The sequence below is a fragment of the Bos taurus genome, chromosome 13, assembly GCF_002263795.3.
Source record: "Bos taurus isolate L1 Dominette 01449 registration number 42190680 breed Hereford chromosome 13, ARS-UCD2.0, whole genome shotgun sequence".
NCBI lineage: Eukaryota > Metazoa > Chordata > Mammalia > Artiodactyla > Bovidae > Bos > Bos taurus.
Window position 1 is genome coordinate 62554630 of NC_037340.1, and position 20936 is coordinate 62575565.

At 46.7% G+C, this 20936-nt stretch overlaps 1 protein-coding gene across 2 annotated transcripts; it reads left to right on the top strand.

The window, feature by feature from the left end:
* The first annotated feature begins 10433 nt into the window (after positions 1-10433).
* Positions 10434-20578, top strand: BPIFA2C (BPI fold containing family A, member 2C). Of its 2 annotated transcripts, XM_005214865.4 has the most exons (9): positions 10434-10664; positions 11473-11617; positions 12831-12993; positions 14306-14413; positions 15612-15761; positions 17846-17939; positions 18945-19008; positions 19726-19804; positions 20396-20578. In XM_005214865.4, exons 2-8 carry the CDS (start codon positions 11479-11481, stop codon positions 19761-19763), a joined length of 756 nt encoding a protein of 251 aa, XP_005214922.1. In that variant the 5' UTR covers positions 10434-10664; positions 11473-11478; the 3' UTR covers positions 19764-19804; positions 20396-20578. The 2 variants fall into 2 exon arrangements, with proteins under 2 accessions (XP_005214922.1, NP_001069971.1); NM_001076503.1 differs by lacking the exon at positions 10434-10664 and having other exon boundaries at positions 11360-11617.
* Positions 20579-20936: the final 358 nt, after the last annotated feature.

Sequence of the window (20936 nt, forward strand, 5' to 3'; positions counted from 1 at the left end):
CTGAAGGACAGCTTGTGCTTCACCACTTATAGAATTCTGCAGCACACCAGGCTTCCCTGTCCTTCATCATCACCTGGCAGTCTGCAGTCCCTGGGGTCGCAAAGAGTCAGACACAACTGAGCCATTGAACAATAACAATCACAGGAGAAAGCCCTGCAGTTGTTACATAAAAAAACACATAAAGAATTTAAATCATACTGAAACAAAAGGATACTAAAACACACACAAAAAGAGACAGCAGGACAAGAAATAAGAAACAATGGATCCACAAAAAAGCACAATTAACAAAACGGCAATGGTAAGTCCTTACCAATCAAAAATTAAGTTAAATGGGAACGGATTAAATTATCATATTAAAATACATAGCATGGCTTAATAAATAAAAGGCAAGGTCCAAAAATATACTGCCCACCAGAGATTCACTTTAACACTAAGTACCCACAGAGTTTGAGTGTAAAGGGATAGAAAAAGACATTTCAAGAAAATGTTAACAAATAAATCAACAGCAGGGTTAGCCATACTTAAAACAGACAACATAGACTTTAAATTAAAAATGATAAAAAGAAACAAAGAGACTCATTATAAAGTGATAAAGGGGTCAATACACCAGGAAGATTTAGCAATAGCAAATGTTAGTGTGCTTAACATTAGAACACCTAACTATATGAAGCAAAAGTAAATAGAGCTACAAGGAGAAATAAACAGCAATGCGGTGGCAGCTAGGGACTTTACTATCCCACTCTCAAAACGGGGTAGATCATTCAGATAGAGAATCTATAAGGAAACAGAGGATTTGAACAACATTATAGGCCAAATGGGGACTTCCCGGGTAACTCAGTTGGTAAAGAATCTTCCTGCCATGCAGGAGACCCAGTTTGATTCCTGGGTCAGGAAGATCCCCTGGAGAAGGGCATGGCAACCCACTCTAGTATTCTGGCCTGGAGAATCCCCGTGGATAGAGGAGCCCGGTGAGGCAATGGTTTGAGCTCTGAGAATGAGGATAGGGGTGTGCCTCTGCCTGAAGACATTTGGATCCAAACGTTGGCTTGAGTCCCTAATTAGGTGAGGCTGTAGAATGAGCTCTGCAGTTGCCTGGATTCTCTGGCCAGACTTATTAGATATTCAGGGACGTGATGTTATATGCAGTACAATATGTTGCAGGACTGGACCCACAACCTCTAGATTTATTCTTTGAAAGCTTGAGTATCCTGAATCCCATGCCATGAAGCAATGAGTTTTGCTTTGCAAACAAGCGAAGTCACTGGCTGTGCTGTCTTCAAGGGCTTCAGTACTTAAGACTGTTGAATGGGCTACACAGCTTCCCATGTGCTCTGGTTAAGTTCTGTAGTTGAACAGGCTACAGGCTGCACTCAGCAATTAGCTTTCCTGTGCCAGCACAGTGGGGGAAGTTGCTCTACTGCTGGTAAAGCTTTTTGTTTATTGTTTGAAAATGTAAAAGAAATTGAAAAGCCCTTAGCTAGATCCCATGACACATGAACGGAGCTTTAGGTCTTCACATATTGCCTGGGTCTGCTTTTGTCCTCAAAGATAGAATTTAGACACAATTACTTGGCAAAATTCACTAGAAAAGAACCTATACCAAGGGCATGAGAGAATGTATTCCTTCAGTGCCTTGATCCAAGTGTGCCTGAAGTCCTCCATGCCCTAAACTTTCCAGTTAAAATACATTTCTCCCTTCCTATTTTTTATTTTTGTTGAAGTCAGTTTGGGTTGGATCCTGCCATTCGGGAGCCAAGTAAGTAGATCCTGACTTAGCACATTTATAGACTCACATCTTTCTTCTCCATTCTGAAACTTACTCAAGGGTCACACGACCACACTGGAAACATAACAGACATGAAAGCCATAGGAAAGCTTAGAGATCATCATTTTAACCTCTTTGCTGGAAGGTCTAGGGAGACTATGGCCCAGAGAAGGGTTCAAAGTACACGTGACTAGTACACGTGACTTTAACCCCACTTATCTTCTTCTGTTCACATATGTTAAGCTTTGCTTTTAAAAAAAGAAAAGAGATCAACAAAGTTATCTAATAAGTCTGTTTAAATGATAGATACCTGAGCCACTTCTTAGATACTTAGGGTTACCAGCTCCCAGACAGGCTGCCCTGGGGTGTCTGGCCAGAAATGGCAACAACTGGACTGGATGGACCAAAGGTACTTTCTGCCTTAAGTTCTAAGAGCTTGAGATGCCACTCCTTCCTCTAAGCCCCACCTCTGCCTAGACATGCCCCTCACAACCTACATGCTTGTCCTGCTTCATCTTCTCAGCAACCATGAGGGGGGTGCTACTGCCGCATTTCCCAGCTGAGGAACGTGGGGCTCAGAAGGGCAGGATGACTTGCTGACAGCCACATGATGGGAAGGGGCGGAGCTGGAGAGTGCACCCACTTCTGCACCCTCTCCCATCGGGGTCAGCTCTTCCATCTCTGGGGGCAGCAGAAGTCCCCGTTGTTGGCCCCAGTGTCCAGCGCTCAGGAGGTGCAGGTGAATGCATGGCTCTAGGCTTGACACTGCTCATCCATTTTTGCCACTGATGCTCACCACAACCTTATAAGGTTTGGAAGACCTCATTTTCCAATTGAGGAAACTGAGTTTCAGGGAAGGAAGGTGACTCGCTCAGGTCTTACAAGGACAGGAATCCAGAATTGGGGCTCAAGGGGAAGGACCTTTCACCCAGATCACATTGAGGCCAGCTGGTGGGGCAGGATCATCCATGGACTTGAATATCTTGTTTATTCCTTGACCACTTCTGTTTGAGTTGGTTGTTACACCTGATGCATTGGGCCCCTGTCAACCGGAACATCCAATCCAGGAAGCCCAGAGGGGTGCCCACTTGGCACAGGCTGGGAGCACAGGTGGAAAGTTCCAGGTCATCCAGGGCCCATCACCTCGGGTCCCCCAGCTGCATCTCACAGGGTCTGGATGAACGCCACCAGGACAAAGTAGGAGCTGGGCTGGAGGCTTGAGAGTCTAGCCTTCCTCACTCTGATTGTGGTCCTGCCATCAGAGCACAGAGCAGGGAGATGGTGGCAGGCCAGGTGCCCAAGCCTGGGCCTGGGACATGGAGGACCCCATCCAGCAGAGCTTTGAACCTGTCAGCAGACCACCCTCTTCAGTGTCTGTAGCCAGTTCTGCAAATACCAGAGGTCCTTCTTTCCCTGGTTGTGGGCACAGAGCTGAGGGTTGTGCCAAAATCTTGTGAAGAGACTTTTTCTCACCTCAGAACCATGGCCCAGGGGTTCCAGAGAGAGTGTGAACTCTCTGAGTTGACTGAGTTCAACTCTCTGAGTGGAACTGTCTGAGTGAATTCAGACACAGTGTTGGCCCAGGCTTCAGCTGCCCCATTGTAAAATGTGAGTAAGTAAATGAGTAAAACCTTGTGCCTGGATCCTGGTGGCAAAATGTAAATAAAATGCATACCGAGGGCGTGGTTGTCAGACCCAGCTTTGGGGTCAGGCAGACTGGGTTTGAATCTTCTCTTTGCCTGTTGCCGGCTGTGGTACCTGGACTAGGGACTTCATCTCCCTTAGCCTCAGGTCCCCTAGTGTGAAATGGAGCTAACTATGGGACTGTCCTCCCAGGTGTGCTTGAGGATGTGGAGGGATCATGTGTGTAGGCCCTGATACATGGTTACAACAGTGATGATGACTGTAATTATCTCTGGTGTCTGGTCACTTCACTCCCTCCCACCTCAGATCCCCTATCTGCAATGACCCCACTGCACAGGGTTATGGAGAGGATGAGGTGAGAAGATCAGGCATCCAATATGCTTTACGCTTAATCAAAGGCAACTACATTTCTTATATTTGTGTGCTATAAAGACCACATGAGCTAGATGGGCTCAGACTTCCAGTAGACTTGCATCTACAAATTCTGACTCCCTTGCTGACTGGTGTATAGACCAGTGTCTAGAAATTCTGACTCCCTTTGTTGGAAAGTGTAGGCTTCACTAAGCCTCATCTTCCCATCCAGGACCATGTTAGAGACTCTAAGAACTATGGTGTCAAGTACACCTCATCGATTGTAGACACTGGATGGAGCTTTCTGCAGAGAAGCTCTCCTAGGCACTCCTGGGCTTGGAGGGCAGGATTGATTAGTGATGTCTGCCACAAGTTCAGAGGGAAGAGTGGAATGACTACATGCTTGCCAGGGCATGACCGGTCATCCCTAATGGCCCCTCCGACCAGTGATGGGCATGTGGACACCACACGTTCATAGAGGGTGGGACTCTGGGACCTGCCTAGTGCTGTGGGATGGAGGAGGGACCCTGATCTGGGTTCCAGTCTTGGCTCAGTTTATAACCTGCTTTGTGACTCTGAGTAAGATGTTTATTTTCTCCAGAGTCTCCATTTGCTCTAATGAGAAAATGAACAGAGATTTCCTCCTACACAGCTGAACCCTCAGGGCTCTGAGAGGTGGTCAGGAATATCTGCGGACTACTGGCTACATCCCCACTAGTTGAAGTAACATGTGTAGGGGAGAAACCTCGGGCCAGTCAGGCCCACACCTTTGGCCACTGCAAATACCTGTGGTCATCTGAACAGGGATGGCCCAGAGAGAAGGTAGGGGTGGGTCTCAATGCAATAGAAGTCCCAGTGTCTGTGGAAAGGCAGACATGGAAAGTACTTGAAAACAGAGCAATGTGCTTTCCCTCAGGGAAGTCACCCATGGGCAGGGTCCCTGGTCTATGTGCTATAATAACAGCAAATGCAACATGTCAGGAGACACGTTCATCAGCGACGATCACATCGTTATGACACAGGGGACATGTCAGGGCACAAAACAGATAAGATCCCTGCCTCGTGAGGCCCCCACTCCCGTGGAAGAGGAAGAAAGCACATCTTTAGGGATGCGCGTCCAGGCTTACACGTGCTAACTGTGTACACTTCAGACCGGTTCGGGTGAACCCACTGTGCCCTGTAAAGTACAGGTGAGTAAGTTGAGTCTCTGAGAGGGAAAGCTCACAAGGCTAGTAAGTGGCAATGCCATGACTTGAGCCCAGGCCTATCACACTTTTAAGAACTGCACGCACTGCCCCATGTCACCCTCCCCGTTTTCCTGGGCTCCTAATGCTGCTTAGGTCACCTCACTACTATGTATCGCAATACCAGCAGTGATGAAGATCACTGTTACTCATGGAGCACCTTCTCCAGCCAGGACTGCCGTGGGCTCTCTTCTGACATTTCCTTATTTAGTCCCCCCAGCAGCTCTTCTAAGTTAGAGGACGCTCTAGTTCTAATTTCGTAGTTAAAAAAATGCTGAGATGTTAGGTCACTTGCCTGCTGTCACACAGTCAACAAGGGAGAAATCTGGGATGCACACCCAAGGCTGACTCTAGCCAAAGCTTCTGTCTTATTATAAGGAAATGCATGGTTTCTAAATGTATACATTTTAATTAATCAGCATTAAAGAAAAATGCTTCTGCAAGCTATAATAAATATTTGACTGTCTACTCTATGTCAGGCCCTGGGCATGAAGATGGTGGTCTTGACTCATGGCTTGAGAGAATGGGTTGTAATCACTGTGCCCAGGGGCTGGTGGGATTCATGCTCAGGGCAAGAGCGTGGGGTGCCCCAGCTGGTGGGAATGTAGCGAGTAGCCACCAGGTGTTCCTGAACACCTCTCAAAGCCCTGAGGGGTCAGTCGTCTAGCAGAAAACCTCTGTTCATTTTGCAGTTAGAGGAAACAGAGACGCTGAGAGAAAACAAACATCACACTCAGAGTCACAAAGCAGCTTACCAACAGAGCCAAGACTGGAACCCAGATAGGGGTCTCCTTCTCCTCTGCCAGTTCAGGCAGGTCTCAGAGTCCCACCCTCCATGAACATGTGGTGTTGGTGTGCCCATCGCTGGATAAAGGGCCTCTTGGATATGACCTGGGCCAACAGTGGCGATTCATGGAGTCGCAAAGAGTCGGACACGACTGAACGACTGAACTGAACTGAACTGAACTGAGCAGTGGCAAAGACACACTGCCTCCGTGCTCCCCTCCTGACCTGTGGCAGGCATCACTAATCAATCCTTCCCTCCAAGTCCAGGAGCTGCCTGCGAGGAATTCTTACCAGAAAGCTTCATTGAGCTCCCATACTCAATCAGATCGTATTTGGGACCATAGTACTGTCATTGCTAACTCAGCCCCAGAAGGGAAACTGAGGCTTATGAGGAAGCGCACCTGCCAAGGAAGGTGATACACCATCACCCAAGGGAGCTGGAATTTGTGGACACTGGTATACTGGTGACCTGAGACCATTTTATCTTATCCAGCACTCGAAAATAAGAGGTGCATTAGCCACTGATTAAGCATTGAGCATACTGGATCCTTTATCTTCTCACTTGATCTTTCCTATAACCCCCTGGGGTAGGGCCAAGTGTAGATGGGAGACTTGAGGTGGAGGGGACTGAAGTGACCAGACAACAGGAGCAACTGTCATCATCATTCAGCACTGGTGTCACTGCATATCAGGGACCTACGTCATGCTCCGCCCTTCATGCACATTATCCCACCGCCTCCGCACCACACACCTGGAGGAGAATCCCATCTTTAGTCCCGTTTCACACACAGGGGACCTGAGGCTCAGGGAGATGAAGCTCCTTGTCCAGGCTGCACAGCCTGTAACAACTGAAGAGAGAGGATTCAAACACAGCTGGCCTAGCACTGAAGGCCGGGCATGAGCACCGCCCCCTCCGCGTGCTCTTAATTTCCTTTTGCCGCCAGAATCCAAGCACAGAGTTGTTTTCCCATTTTAAAAGGTGAAGCCTGGGGCAAAAACCGGGTTGAATTCACTACATCACACTCAGGCCCTTGGCCTGTGTTCCTGAGTTGGGAAAACTCTCTTCACAAGATTTTAGCACAGCCCTCTGCTCTGTGCCCACAACCAGGGGAAGAGGGACCCCAGTGTTTGCAGAACTGGACACAGACAGTCTGGGAGGGTGGTCTGCTGACGGGCCCAAGGTTCTGCTGGATGAGTTCCTCAACATCCGAACTCCAAGCTTAGGCACCTGCTCTGTGCTCTGATGGCGGGATCACAGTCAGCGTGAGGAACACTAGCTCCCCAAGCCTCCAGCCCTACCCCTATTCGGCCCTGGCCATAGTCATATCCAGGACAGACTTACAGGTTCCTACTGAGAAGCAGGTGGAAGAACGGAGGAGCAAACCCTGGATGACCCAGAGATCTCTGCCGGTGCTCCCAGTCTGATGTCAAGTGGGCGCCCATCTGTGCTTCCTGGACCGGGTGTTCCAGGTTGACACAGGCCCAATGCACCAGGCGTTACAACCAAATCAAACAGCAGAATTCGAGGAATAAACAAGGTATTCAAGCCCAAAGATGCTCTTGCCAAACCAGTTGCCCTCAATGTGATCTGGGTGAAAGGTCTTTCCCTGGTGACTCAAATGCTGGGCCCTGTCCATGTGAGACCTGTGTGAGTCACCTCTCTTCCCTGAGCCTCAGTTTCCTCAACTGGAAAATGGGGCTCCAAGTCTCCTCATGGGGTTGTGAGCACCAATGGCGAAAGCAGACCTGTGGGGCCAAGCCCAGGGTCAGCCATTCACCCGTGGCCTTTCTGGGTGCTGGACATCTGGGCCAAAGAATGCAACTCGCTGCTGCCCCCAGAGGATGGGAGCTGGAACAGCCGACCTCAATGGGAGAAGGCACAAAACTGGGTCACTATCCACTCTGCCCCTTCCCATCTGTGTGACTTTGAACAAGTCATCCTGCCCTCCTAAACCTCACGTTTCTCAGCTGGGAAATGGGGCAGTAACACCCTCTACATGGTTGCTGAGAAGAGGAAAGAAGATGAAGCCGCATTAGCATATTGGGTTGTGAGGGTCATGTCTAGGCAGAGCTGAGGTTCCAGAGAATGGCATGGGGGTCACAGCTCATAGAACTCAAGGTAGAAAGTACCTTCGAGCCGTCTAGTCCAGTTACTTCCATTTCTGGTCAGCCACCATGGAGCCCCTGAGCCTAAGTACCTAGGGAGGGGCCCAGGCATCTATAATTTAAAAAAACTTACTAGGTGATTCTGGTTAATCTTTTTCTTTTTTCCCCTAAGTTAATGCCCAAAGTAGAAAATGTCATCAAAACCAAAAGAGATGAAATGAAAGAGGAAAGTAAGTGGGGTTCAAATCACTTTGAACCCTTGGATGTAGTCTTGGATGAGTCTTTCTCCTTCTCTGGGCCACAGCTCCCAAGACTTTTCAGCAAAGAGGTTAAACTGATGAATTCTAAGATCTGCTGAGGCTTTGAAGTCTGTTATGTTTCCAGTGTGGTCATGTCACCCTCTAGTAGTCATCAGAAGGGAGGAAGCAGATGTGAGTCTACAAGTGTGCCGAGCCAGGACTTACTATGGGTTTGAATAGCAGAACCCAATTCACACTGACTTCAAACAAAAAAGATAGGGAGGGAGAAATGTATTTGCACTGGAAAATCTAGGGCACAGAGGACATCAGGCACAGCTGGACCCAGGCACTGAAAGGATACAGTGTCTCGTTTCCCTTTGTATGGCTTCATTTTCTAGTGAACTCTGTCAGAGAATTGTATCTTAACTGTATCTCTAAGGACAAAAACAAACCCAGGCAATCTGTGGAGACCCATAGCCCCTTTTGTGCGTACTGAGCTTTTTCACCAGAACTCTGGTAACATGGACTCCATGATTCTGTAAAAGTGCCCCTAAAATAGGGGGATAATTTAGGTGTTTTCTCCTTGAATCTAATGATGCTGTCTTGTCTCGCAGGTATGCATGCATGCATGTTGAATGTTCACATGTGTAAGTATGAATATGGTTCTTCAAGAGTTCCAAACACACTGTAGGGAGCAGAGGATAGAGGACCTCAGAAAGAAGGAAGACATGGTTTCTCTCCACTTTGGTAGATTTAGCTTAGTGTGCACTAGACCAGGGAGTCCCCCAAATGCTTTAGCAGATGGGGACATTGATTATGGTGAAGTTCTGTCTTCATGTGAATTAGAGCCAGCAACCACTAAAGCAGTGAGTCGCCATGAGAACATGGCTCCTTAGAAAGTAGAAACTTGTGTGCCAGCCCCAGACTCACCATCAAGGATCAAGCATGAAGATCATTTCACCTCAAAGCTCAGCCATGAGAGGAGGCTGATATCAGTGCCAGAAGCTGGCTTTGTCCTGGGTGTGGTCCATGATGAGAAACAGCACCAGCCACTGTGACTGCAGGGAGGTTGAGAAAAAGAAAGAGGCAGGAAGCCTGAGGGAACCATAGCTCCATGTTCCCATAGCTCAGAACCACAGCTCTCCCTGAGCCAGACTCAGGGAGAAAAAAAAATCTGGGAAGAAGAGTCATACAAATGTGTAACAGTGGTTTAGCAGAGACTGAGGAAGTTTAGAATCATGGCTCACAGTTACATCAAGTCACACAGGATCTTAGCAGCCATCTGGTCAAGATCCTGAGCATTTCTGGTGATGGGACCCTTACCATCTTCCCAGGGAGTAGATGACTTTATAGGATGTTCCAGAGAGGCTTGGAGCATTCTATGGGCAGGTCAAGGTTTGGGGGACCCATGTGAGAGGAAAGCCACAGAGCAAAGGATGGTAACAAGTTGCTGAGGGCAGAGAACAAGAGGAAAAAGTCAAATGATGATAATTTCCTGTGAAAAGCCAACCAGAAGATGAGTCAGGGGGAAAGGGAGGGACCACCTCAGGTGAACAGTCACAGAATTCGTGAGGTGATGTCGAGAGCCAGTGACAGTCAGGGAGGAGAGTTCTTGGAAGATGGAATGGTCTGTGCAGAGTCCCAAGGCAGCAAAGAGGCTTGAATCTTTCTAGAACAGAAGGAAGACAGTAGGGGCCATGGAAGGAGAGGGAGATGGTTTGGAGTAGCAGTGAGCAGATGACACAGGGACCATGATGGGGACTTCGGTTTTACACCGAATGAGACCCCTCTGGCTGCTGCGTTGAGGGTAGAGGGACTGAGGGCAGGTGTGCAGAGGGAGACCGCATATAAGAAGGTATTTTGCAGGCAGATATTGTTGTCTCTCAGGGGGGACTCTGCCAATTAAATGAGTAGGCAGACTTCAGAGGATGGTATTGAGCAATGCATCATTACAAACATCTGCCCTGAGGCTGGCTCCACTGTGAAGGATGTGGTGGAGAGCACTCAAAAATCAGAGAAGAGTTGGAAAAAATTACCTCACTAGTCCCTGACCCTGACTCCATGGGGCATAATTCTAGCACATCTCTGTCCATGTCTTACTGGGTGACCTCAAGCTGGTTGCTCTCCTTCTCTTGAACTGAGTTTCCAAATGATGACAAAATTAGGCTGGATGATCACTATGGGTCCTCCTATCACAACATTCTCCAATTCATCCATTCTCAGTCTTTACCCCAAACCCCACCTACAGTGGCCACTATCTTGGCAGCTGGAATTTCCGTGAGAACCTACTCTTAATCTTGGCACAGAGTCCTCTCCATATCCACCCATTTCAATTCAAGCGTCCTGGGTGACCTTTGCACTGGAAGTCTCTCTCTGTTCATTCTAGACAAGGATTATTTTCTTTGGAGTCTCCTTGGATGGCCCTGGACCCAGGGCCTGTTGCCAGGGGCAGCCTCCCACCCATCACCACAATATAAGGGCCATCAGCACCCAGAATTCCAGGAGACTGCTCAGTGGAGCAAGGATTTTGTAAGTATTCTCCTCCAAACCTGTGAATGGTGGGCTTCCCCCTAAATGTGACCCCACATGGAGAGCTTCAGAAGGCTCTGGGGTCAAGAGGCAGAGGGATAGGGCCACGTGAATTAGCTAATATTGTCAGTATAGCAAATTAAGAAATCAGTTACATTAGGAGAAGTCTCAAACTGGTGAGCAATGTGGGGTCATGATGTGGTGCCCGTTTATGTGTTTATACTTTTATTCTGCAAACTTTTATTTTGTTGTACTGTATTAGGTGCAGGTTTTTTACTCTCAGTTGGGAATTCACAAAGTCACAGTCCATATCTAAGGAGTTTACAGCCTGGTGAGAAAGGAGACAAGTCATCACTAACTGTACCAAGGACTCTGATCAGAGAATGAAAGCAACAAGATGGTAGAGGGGGGTCCCCTGACCTAGACCCCGGGAAGGGGCCTAGAGTGGGCTTTGTAGAGGATATGATGTCTTACTGAAGCTGGAGACTCAAGAAGAAGTGACTCATGCAAAAATGCAAAGAAGAGGGAAATGTTCCAGGCAGAGAAGCCAGAAAATGCAAATGACCTCTGTGTAAAGAGCATTGACCTGGAGTCAAGCGTGACTTTTCAAATAGTACCTCCTCTACTCAGTGGTTGTGTATCTTTGTGCAAGCTGCTCTAGCTTCCTGACCTGGGCTGCCCACCTGTCAGAGAGCAGATAGCCACGTCTACCTTCAAGGACTGCTGAGTGTAAGACTGATAGGTGCTCATTAAAGATCCCACTTCCCTGTGGGTGACTCTCACTCCTGTTCCTCCCGTGACTGTCCAGGACAATATGCTTCCACTTTGGAGACTTGTTCTCTTGTGTGGCCTGCTCACTGGGACGTCAGCGTCTCTTCTTGACAACAACGTTGTGAGAGAGCTGCAATCTGCTCTTAGAAAGGAGCTCGAGACGGATGACAGTGCATCTAAACGTGAGTCAGAAAGCGGGATGACCAGAGGCACCTGTTTCTCTAATTTTGAAAAAATTCAATTTTTCATCTTTTATTTGTCATCTACATTATTTAAATTAAATATTTTATTTATATTTGAAGCATACTCTTCTGTTGGGTCATTCAATCTTCTTGATAATTTGTATTATCTAATTGGAAATTAATCCCTACCAAACCTAAGTAGGCTTAAAACTCCCCACTTTTCCAGGTAGTCATATCACTTTTTAATTCTGATTTCTTAAGAGAACTTGGCCTTCTCATTTCCTGGAAACATTACCAGCACACTGACAAACATTCTTTATAGGAGAAACTAACTTCTGAAAATGACTGCCTTTTAAACCTTTCCAGGACTTAGGCAACCTTCAAAAATATACTTTCCAGTTTCATTGCTGATAGAACTGATCTCGGAAACAGAGGGTCTGAATCAAGGTCACCTAGTAGGTTACAGGACCAGATGTAGTTTCCATCTCTGTCTGCACCATTATCATTAGGTGATTCTGTGTTGCAGAGCCAAGTAGCACTACTATGATTACATATCTTTTCCTGTAGCCTTTTGTTTTCCCTTGAGCTAGCTATTGCCTTGTTTCTCATTTGACTTACTCTTGAAACATATATTCTTAATTCTTTCCAAATGTGCCATTCTACATCTACCATCACTCTGTCAAATCCCTTTTTCCCTGAAGGGCCCCCCTTAGGACACGCTGTCCTTCTTCTCCTGTACGAGTCACTTCTTTCTAGGCCTGCTGCAAGACTGTTCCAGGGAGTCCTATTTGCCACTTTCAAGAGTTGGAGCCATAATTTTTCCTTGATTCTAGATTTTCCATTTCTTAGTTTATTCCAAATTTATTTCATTTGTTTGAGTATCTTATTAGAGCTTCACTATGAGAAGCTGGTGTTCAATCAATATCTATTGCCTACAAAGTGGATTGATTGTTTTGTTGATGAATGGTGAGTATACATGAGTATGAAGCCAGCATAGAAGAAACAAGGTCTCCTAGCTGTGGGACTTGAGGCCCATATCTTAACCTTTTGATCTTTTATTTCCTCATATGAAAGTGCAGATAAAAGGAACACCAACTTTATGGAGCTGTAAAGACTGAATGAAATAACAGAGGCAAACAGTCTCATTTAGCGCCTGTGCACAGGAGCTGCTTCGTAAGTTGTGTATCACACTAAATGGAGATTGCTTTTGCAGCTGTCCTTGAGAAAGTGAAGGCTGATTTTGAGTTGCTCCAGGATTTCACATGTTTGGAGATGATGGCTGTGAAGGAGGTACTTCCCGAGAAGATCCAGGATGCTGAGATCGTGTTGGACAAGGACAAGAGTAACAATCGTCAGCTACTTGTCAGGTGTTTACGGTGAGTTGATGTTGAGTTCACATTGAAGGTCTTTGTCCCAAAAGAGAATACATGTCTTTGGGGAGGTAAGTTTAAGATCAAAGACAGAAAAGTAAAAAAAAACAAAACCAAAAAAAAACCCTTGTGCATCCCTGAGAGTGCAACTGGTGTGAGGCCAGCTCTTCTAGAGTTTGGGAAAATTAGAGGCAGGGCTGCAGGACCTATCAAGGGACTTAAAGGTCTAGGCTTTCTTCTCATGTGATTTCAGGTTCAGGATGAAGGTTCCCTTCATTCTCGTCTCTACCTATTTGCTGGTGTGTAAAGTTGCTTTTCCAAGGAATAAAACTTTTCTTCCCTGAATATAGCTGAGTGTAAAAATTTGAATGACCTCAGGACAGAGAAAACTAGAATTCATACCACATAGGTGGCCCCATACATGAAGTCTGGGAGCCAAGCAGTTACGGGTTCAAAATCTGGCTCTGCTAAAAAAGAATGAAATAATGCCGTTGGCAGCAACAAATGGAAGGATGTAGAGCTGATCATACTAAGTGAATCCAGAGAAAGACAAATATCAAGTGATGTCACTTACATGTGGAATCTAAAAGATGATGCTATGAACTTACACAGAACAGAAACAGACTGGTGGGCAAAAAACAACAACCTATGGCCACCAAAAGGGAAAGCAGGATGGGAGATAACTTAGGAGTCCGGCATTAACACATATACACTGCTGTATATGAAGTAGACAACCAACAAAGACCTACTATACAACACAGGGAACTATGCTCAATATTTTGTAACCACCTATAAGGGGAAAAATGTGGAATGAAAAGTATCTCTATCTCTACCTATATATACCTATATCTACATCCATCTATTGGAGAAGGAAAAGGCAACCCACTCAAGTAGTCTTGCCTGGAGAATCAAGAGGAGCCTGGTGGACAGAGGAGCCTGATGGGCTACAGTCTGTAGGGTCGAAAAGAGTCAGACATGACTAGAGTGACTAGCACACACAAATCTATCTGTCCATATACATCTGAATCACTTTGCTGTACACCTGTAACTAACACAACATTGTAAAGCAACTATACTTTAATTTTTAAGAAACCAAATTCTGACTCTGGCACATATTCACTCTGGAGTCTTGGGGAATTAGAGTTGTCTCCTTCCATGCCATCCAGTGGAGAGAATCCAACCTCTGAACTGGGCTGTCATGAAGACCAAAGCAGGCAAAGTCAGTCAGGCTCTAACACTAAGCATGAGACTGGCATAGAGAAGAGCTCAGCAATGGCTGCATGAGGAATGACAAGGGTGAATTGTGGTTTTTGCACAGGTTGACAATCAGGAGCATCAGCATCGGGAATATCACATTCCAAGTGACTCCTGGAGGCACAAGCATTAACCTGAGTATCTCCATCACTGCTAAGGTCACCCTGACCCTGTGAGTATTGGTTAGAATCTGAGGTTTGAGAGATGCAGTGCGGTATGCCAATAGATCTCCAATCTGGCATCAGGTACCTTTCCATGCTTCTGACTTGGTCTCCCAGTCTGTAAAAGAAGGAGACCTTTCCAGGTCTATGGGCTTCCTTGGTGGCTCCGTATGGTAAAGAATCTGCCTGCAACGTGGAAGACCTGGGTTCAACCCCTGGGTTGGAAGGATCCCCTTGAGAAGGAAATGGCTACCCACTCCAGCATTCTTGGGCTTCCCTGGTGGCTCAGAGGGTGGATCCCCTGGAAAAGGGAGTGGCTACCAACTCCAGTATTCTTTCCTGGAGGATTCCATGGACAGAGGAGCCTGGTGGGTTACGGTCCATGGGCTTGCAAAGAGCCAAACACACCTGAAATCTTAACATTTAAAATGTTCTAAGAAACACCGGCCATAATTAAGCTTTTTGTTAAAAAATCCTCCATGAAATATATGCCCAAAATCATCATGCTTATCTAATTATAAAACTTGAAAACTGAGAAGATCAAACATTTATAACTCTTTGATAAAGTTTCCTGCAGCATCACTTTGTCTCTCAAGATTCTCTTTAAATGACGGTGACCAGTATGGACCACATAGTATTGTCAGTATGTAATGAAGAGCATATGAAATTATATGGAAACTATAATTTCTAAGTGTTTTAATTACTTTAAAGATACAAAGAGATAAAATGAAGATGTGTAGAAGAGTCTTTATCAATTAATGCACTATGATTTCATCATTTATTAGCTATGAGATCTTGGGGGATAGTTACTTAACCTCTATACCAAATGTTTCCACATTCTGTGTTTCCACATTCTGAAAATAGAGATAGTAATTTTCTGTCATGGTACTGCTGTCATGATTAAATGGATTAATCCAGGTAAAATATTTTTGTTTGAAATACCTAACACAGAATTTGTGCTAAAGAAATGTTGACTATTATATTTATTTTAATCATCAGTGTAATACTGCATAGAAATTTCACATGAGAGAAACCCTTGTGGCCAGGAGAAGAAAAACCTAATATAAGAATGTAGATTCTGTAAAGAATGCAGACAATATTGACATTGTCCATAGACACCCCATGTAATGTCCACAGAGAAGGGGACTCAAGTGAGCCACAAGAAAGGATTTCTCCACCTCTGTTAACTGTGCATCTTATTCCCTACAGGCCTCTGTTGGGTGCGGTCATTGACTTGACCCTCAACTTTGTCCTACAGAGAAGTATCAGCTTTAAAATTGATGAAGCTGGTACCTTAATGGTGGTCCTGGGAGAATGCACCTACACACCAGCCAAGATATCACTCCCCTTCGTGAACAGGTCAGGCCCAGATATCTCAGCAGAGCGGGACCCCCAGAGGAGTTGGAATCCCTAATTTCAGCCCTATTCCTATATCTGGGAGGGAGCAGAATATGGTGAAAAAGAGATGAAACTCTGGAGACAAGCTAGCTTTGCCACTAACTTATGCTTTTATCATCATTTTAGCTCTAGGAGCTCCAGTGTTCATTTTTAAACTGAGGATGGTAGTAATACCTAATTCATAGGCTTCTCTGTTGACCAAATGAGAAAATGCCAGGGTTTAGCATGCAGCCTGGCACTATGCTCTCAGTAATAATAATTTCCATGTTGACTTTCTGTCTCTCAGTTCTTCCCCTAACTGAGACAGGAGTGTTGTGAATTTGTATATTTCACCTTTCAGCTTTATCTGTTTTTGCTTCATGCTTTTTGAAGCTCTCTTGTTAGATGCTTGCACATTTAAATTGCTATGTCTATTTGAAGAACTGACCCTTCTCATATTATATAATGTCCCTCAATAATAATAATAATTCACTGTGTTTACCTTCTTGCCTCTATTTACGAGGGGCAAGAGGAGTAGTAAATGCCTACCATGGGCTCTAATTTCAGATTGTCCCCAAATCATCCTCCACACACTGGGAAATTCCCAAAATAAGATCTTGAAAACTGAATCCTCTCCTCTTAAATCACTGATTTCTGGTAACACACCAAACCTGCAGCTTATATTGTGTGCTTGAAAGACCATGTTTAGCCCAGGGAAGAAGGTGGAGGGAGAAGGGCTGACCCTGGTCATGGTTGGGTGAGGAGAAATAGTCTGGATGCCGACAGCTGGGGCAGGTTGGCCTTGGCAAGGAACCAGGCTGAGCCATGAGCACCGGTCAGTCCATACTGCCTCAGCAAGGGATCTGATCACAGGTTGCCTACAGATCCCCAGAACCAAAAATAGGCCCTGAAGCCTACCATCACTTGGAAAAACTGAGATGTAAGTCCAAATGCCTGAGCCCTGCTGGACACTGCCTCGCCTATAGCACCAGAGAAATCATCCTGCCTTCTGGGTCTCAGTGACCGTGTCTGTAAAATGGCATTCCACTCTGCTGCTCCAAACCCTCTGGGGGCTTTTCTCTCCACTTTGGGTAAAATCCCAAGCCCTCCTCAGGGCCATCCAGACTACCTGATCTGGACCCACCCTCATTTCACTGTGCCTATCCCCTTGCCACTCTGCCCTAGACACACTGGCTTTTGCTCTGAGACTCAAACAAACTCCTTCCACCTCGAGACCTGTGCAGAGGCTGTTCTGGATGCCAAGTACACTTATCCCCGATCCTATTTCAATGTACATCCCATCACTCAGGGTCTAAAACAATGTTCCTCCTCTTCGCTCTTGTAAGAATCTGCTCTTGCCCTTCTGAATACCTTCTGCAAGTTGTCATTATATATTTAATTGCAGGTTTACTTCATTTATTCCCTCAGCCAAAAATGTGCTGAGCATATCCTCCATGCCAGGCAGTCACCATTCTGAGCTCTGGAGAATGTATCCGTGATTTCAGGCAAAAAAGTTGCTCTCCTGGAGCTTATTCTCTTAAGGGAATGACAAACAAGCATTCAGTCCAACAATAAACAGCACACGAGGCAAATGTCAGATGGCAACCATCCCTGGGCAGAGCAGCACACTTAACAGTAATGATACAAAGCCCTCCCTTACACAGCAGTCATGCAGGGCTGCCCTGAAGAAGTGACAGTTTTGCTGGGGGCTGAAGGTGGGAAGGAGCCAGCCTTAGCCACATGTACTTTGTATTTAGTTACCAGACTGGGAGCTGCTTGTGCTTTGTTTATCCCTGTGTCCCTAGTCTGGCTTGGTTCCTGGCATATATGGTTGTTGCTGTATAAATATGTGCTGAATGAATGAATGGAAGGATGGATAGATGGATGGATGAGGTCTCATGTTTGTGATGGGACTCTCATGAGCTGCTGGTCAGTCATGTGGTTCTAGGTGATGATCCCCCTGAGTAGAAGCTCAAGTCACCTGACTTCAAGGTGCTCCACCACATCCCGCACCCTTCCCATCACTCCTCCTTGGCTGCTCTGCCAACTTCACTGGTCTTTATCAGTTCTGTCTCCAGCCTCACTGGACTGATGAGCAATATCAGAAAGACTGTGACCACACTCGTGAATCTGGTGGAGACCTACATAGTGAAGTATGTGGTGAGTACCCCACTTCTGGCAGCTCAGAGCCAGGCCAGGTGGGGAGCAGGTGTGACATTCCCTGGGTGGGCTGTACTCTTTGGGCAACTTCCCTTCTGAGGCGCCCACTTCCTTTGGGCTGTCAGCTGCTGTTCCCCTCCTTCACTCAGCCTCATGTGGGGAGAAAGGGAGGAGGGATCTGATATTAGCAGAAATCACTGGGTTCCAACTTGAATCATATACCATACCCATGTACTGCCAGGAGGCCTTTTAGCAATGTTCTTCTTTATTGAATACAATTTTATTTAATTTATTTAAATATAAAAAGTACACATACTGTAAGATTCCTGTGCCTCATATGCAAACCACATGCACCACGTGCCAGAAATGATTCTAAATTAGTCACTCTGGAATTTGGCTGGGGACCACGGTTTATGGGGGAAAAATTCCTCCAGAAGGCTCTGTGACTTACTAAACTGGAGGGCCACTGCTCAAGCTGTGGTTCTCAGAATAGCAACACTGACCTCATCTGGACACTTGTTAGAGATGCAGACTCTCAGGTCCTACCCCAGATCTGCTGACTCAATAATTTGCATTTTCACGAGATCCGTGTGGATGGTATACACACAAAATCATTGGAAACACTTCTCGATGGTTCCCAGGGCCTCATTTGACTGCTTAGAATTCCAGTGTTCCAAAGGTCAAGGTTTCTAAGAGCATAGCATTCTGGAATGTTAAAAGTCTAGATTTTAAGGTTTTAATCTGAAGTTTTAGGACTCTAGCATTCTCTGGCTCTCAGATTTATGTCTTCTAGGTTTCCATCATTATAGATTCCTAAGAGTCAGAAGTTCTGAGGTCCCGAGTAGGGAGCACCTCTGCAGGTGGTTTGCAGGGTGCTTCCAGTGGATAATGATCAGTCCTCTTTCTCTCGTGTCTCTCCTCTCCCCGATCTCCATCCCAACATCATTCCTGTCTTCCTCTCTCCATCTCCCGCTGTGTCTCTCCCTGGTTTCCTGTGACCCTCAGCTGTGCCCACGAATTGGCACCATCATCAGCTCCTTGAATGAGAATTTGGTTAATAACCTCAACGGTAAGTCACAGCCTGGGGAAGCGGTGTCCCTGCAGACTGAAGGCTTCTATTGCCCTCCTTTCTTAAACCTGCAGAACCAGCTGCACAGAGTGATGCAAGAAAGAGGACAGGCCAGATCTGAGTTCAAATCCTGCATTTGCTCTTAGCAACTGTGGGGTCTTGGTCAACTGGTTCCACCTCTCTGATCCTTGGGTTCCTCAGAAATGAAAGATTGTAACACTGCCAAGCTGATGAGCGGATTTAAAGAAAAAACAGAAAGAGCCTAATATCCCATACTCATTGCTACTGAATACTCCCCCTTCCCTTTCCCTTCTTATCAGGAGTTGTGGCTTCACCCCCAGCCCCTTGGGGTTTTTCTTGATCTGGGTCTCTGGCATGACTGGGGTTGCTGAGGCTGTAGGGCAACAGAAATGGCATAAGTAACAGTGTCAGGGTCCTGGAGGTGGTCCTTCTAGAAAATAGCCACAGGCCCAGTTACCTGGGCCATAGCTCTGTGCTTCGTATACAGCATCTCACTGAATTCTTTCAAAAACACTGTGCAGTGGGTAGTGCACCCATTTTACAGATGAACAAACTGAGGCTCAGAGAGACAGAGTGACATGCAAGAGATCCCTTGGTTGCCAAGTCTGACCTGCTGGAGGGTGGCAGCCACTGGGATCTAGTTTCTATTCAGCTATATCCAGATCTGGAGAAATGCTACTGATTTTGTTCCCTCAGATATACTTCAGAAAACCGCACAACAAATTGTAAACTGAAGAGAACAGATGAGAAAAACCACAGTGATGCCCGCCTGCTGGTGAGGATCCGACTCGGGGCCCTGGGCTAAAGGAGGATGAGACCTCCCCACAGGGGCCTGTGGAGAAGCAGAAGCGAGTCTTGGCTTCTCTTCTTTCTCTAGTAGCAGACTTAGCCCTGATCTTGGTCACAGCCTGAGTCCTGACCCTTAATCATACCCAGATTGTGCTTGATTCTGGTCCTTGACTGAGCCTGGAATGCAGTCAGGTTGAACTTTAACTCAAGTTGTTGACTGAGCCCCGACACTGGCCACAGATAGACACACGACCAGCATCTCAGTCTGATCCCTGATCCTGATCATACATTGAGCCCTGAACCCTGGCTCCTCTGGGCCCTAATCAGTCTTTTCACATCGGCCACTGTTGCTAAGGTGAGGGGGTGGGAAGGTGAGGGGGTGGGAAGGTGAGGGGATGAAAAGAGGTCAGTGCCAGGTGCCAGAGAAAGACCCCAAACCACAGGTGCCAGTCCGCCACCCCCAAGCCTCAGAGCTTGCAGGGTTTGTGGGGAAGCACTCTGGCAACTGTGCCTGCTGAACGCAGGAGTTGGTAAGGGCCACGGGGTGTCTATGCCTCACACTGGGGTCTCCTTCCAGATTGGTCCCCGGGGACTTGACTGAATCTCTGTACCATCTCCCTCTGGGACGGTCGGTGCTGCCACCATCCCCCAGGAGTGACAACTGAGCCCAGTCAAGGACACTCTCAGATACGCCTCCTCACAGTCAGGATACCCTATGCTACTCGCCCTCCACCCCCAGCAATAAAAAGGCATTTCTGCACCTTCTGTGTGGCCCATGGCATTCCTTCCATTGGGATTTCGGGGGAGGTGAGGTACGGGCAATCAGGGCATCAGAGACCTGGATCCGAAGAGGGAAGGAACATTTGGGATTATCCAGCCGCAACTTCTCTTACAAAAGGAAAACCTGAGGCCCAGGATGGTCAAGAAAGTGACCTGAGGTAATGTAGAGACAGCCTCACTCTGCTTCCGCTACAGCACCGCCATGATGGAGGGCTGCCTTCCTCAGCACACCTGACCACATGACCTCCTCACAGCACCCTTATGCCAGGAGACATTGCTCTTGCCCCCACTGTACAGATGAGGAAACTGAGGCTCACAGAAGATAAGTGATTCATCGA

Bases quoted from the DNA above. Each gene is read 5' to 3' on its own strand.
- BPIFA2C (XM_005214865.4), top strand. From the start codon at position 11,479: ATGCTTCCACTTTGGAGACTTGTTCTCTTGTGTGGCCTGCTCACTGGG. The intron at 14,414-15,611 runs GTGAGTATTGGT...TATTCCCTACAG, and splicing joins GCTAAGGTCACCCTGACCCT to GCCTCTGTTGGGTGCGGTCA. The intron at 19,009-19,725 runs GTAAGTCACAGC...TTGTTCCCTCAG, and splicing joins TTTGGTTAATAACCTCAACG to ATATACTTCAGAAAACCGCA.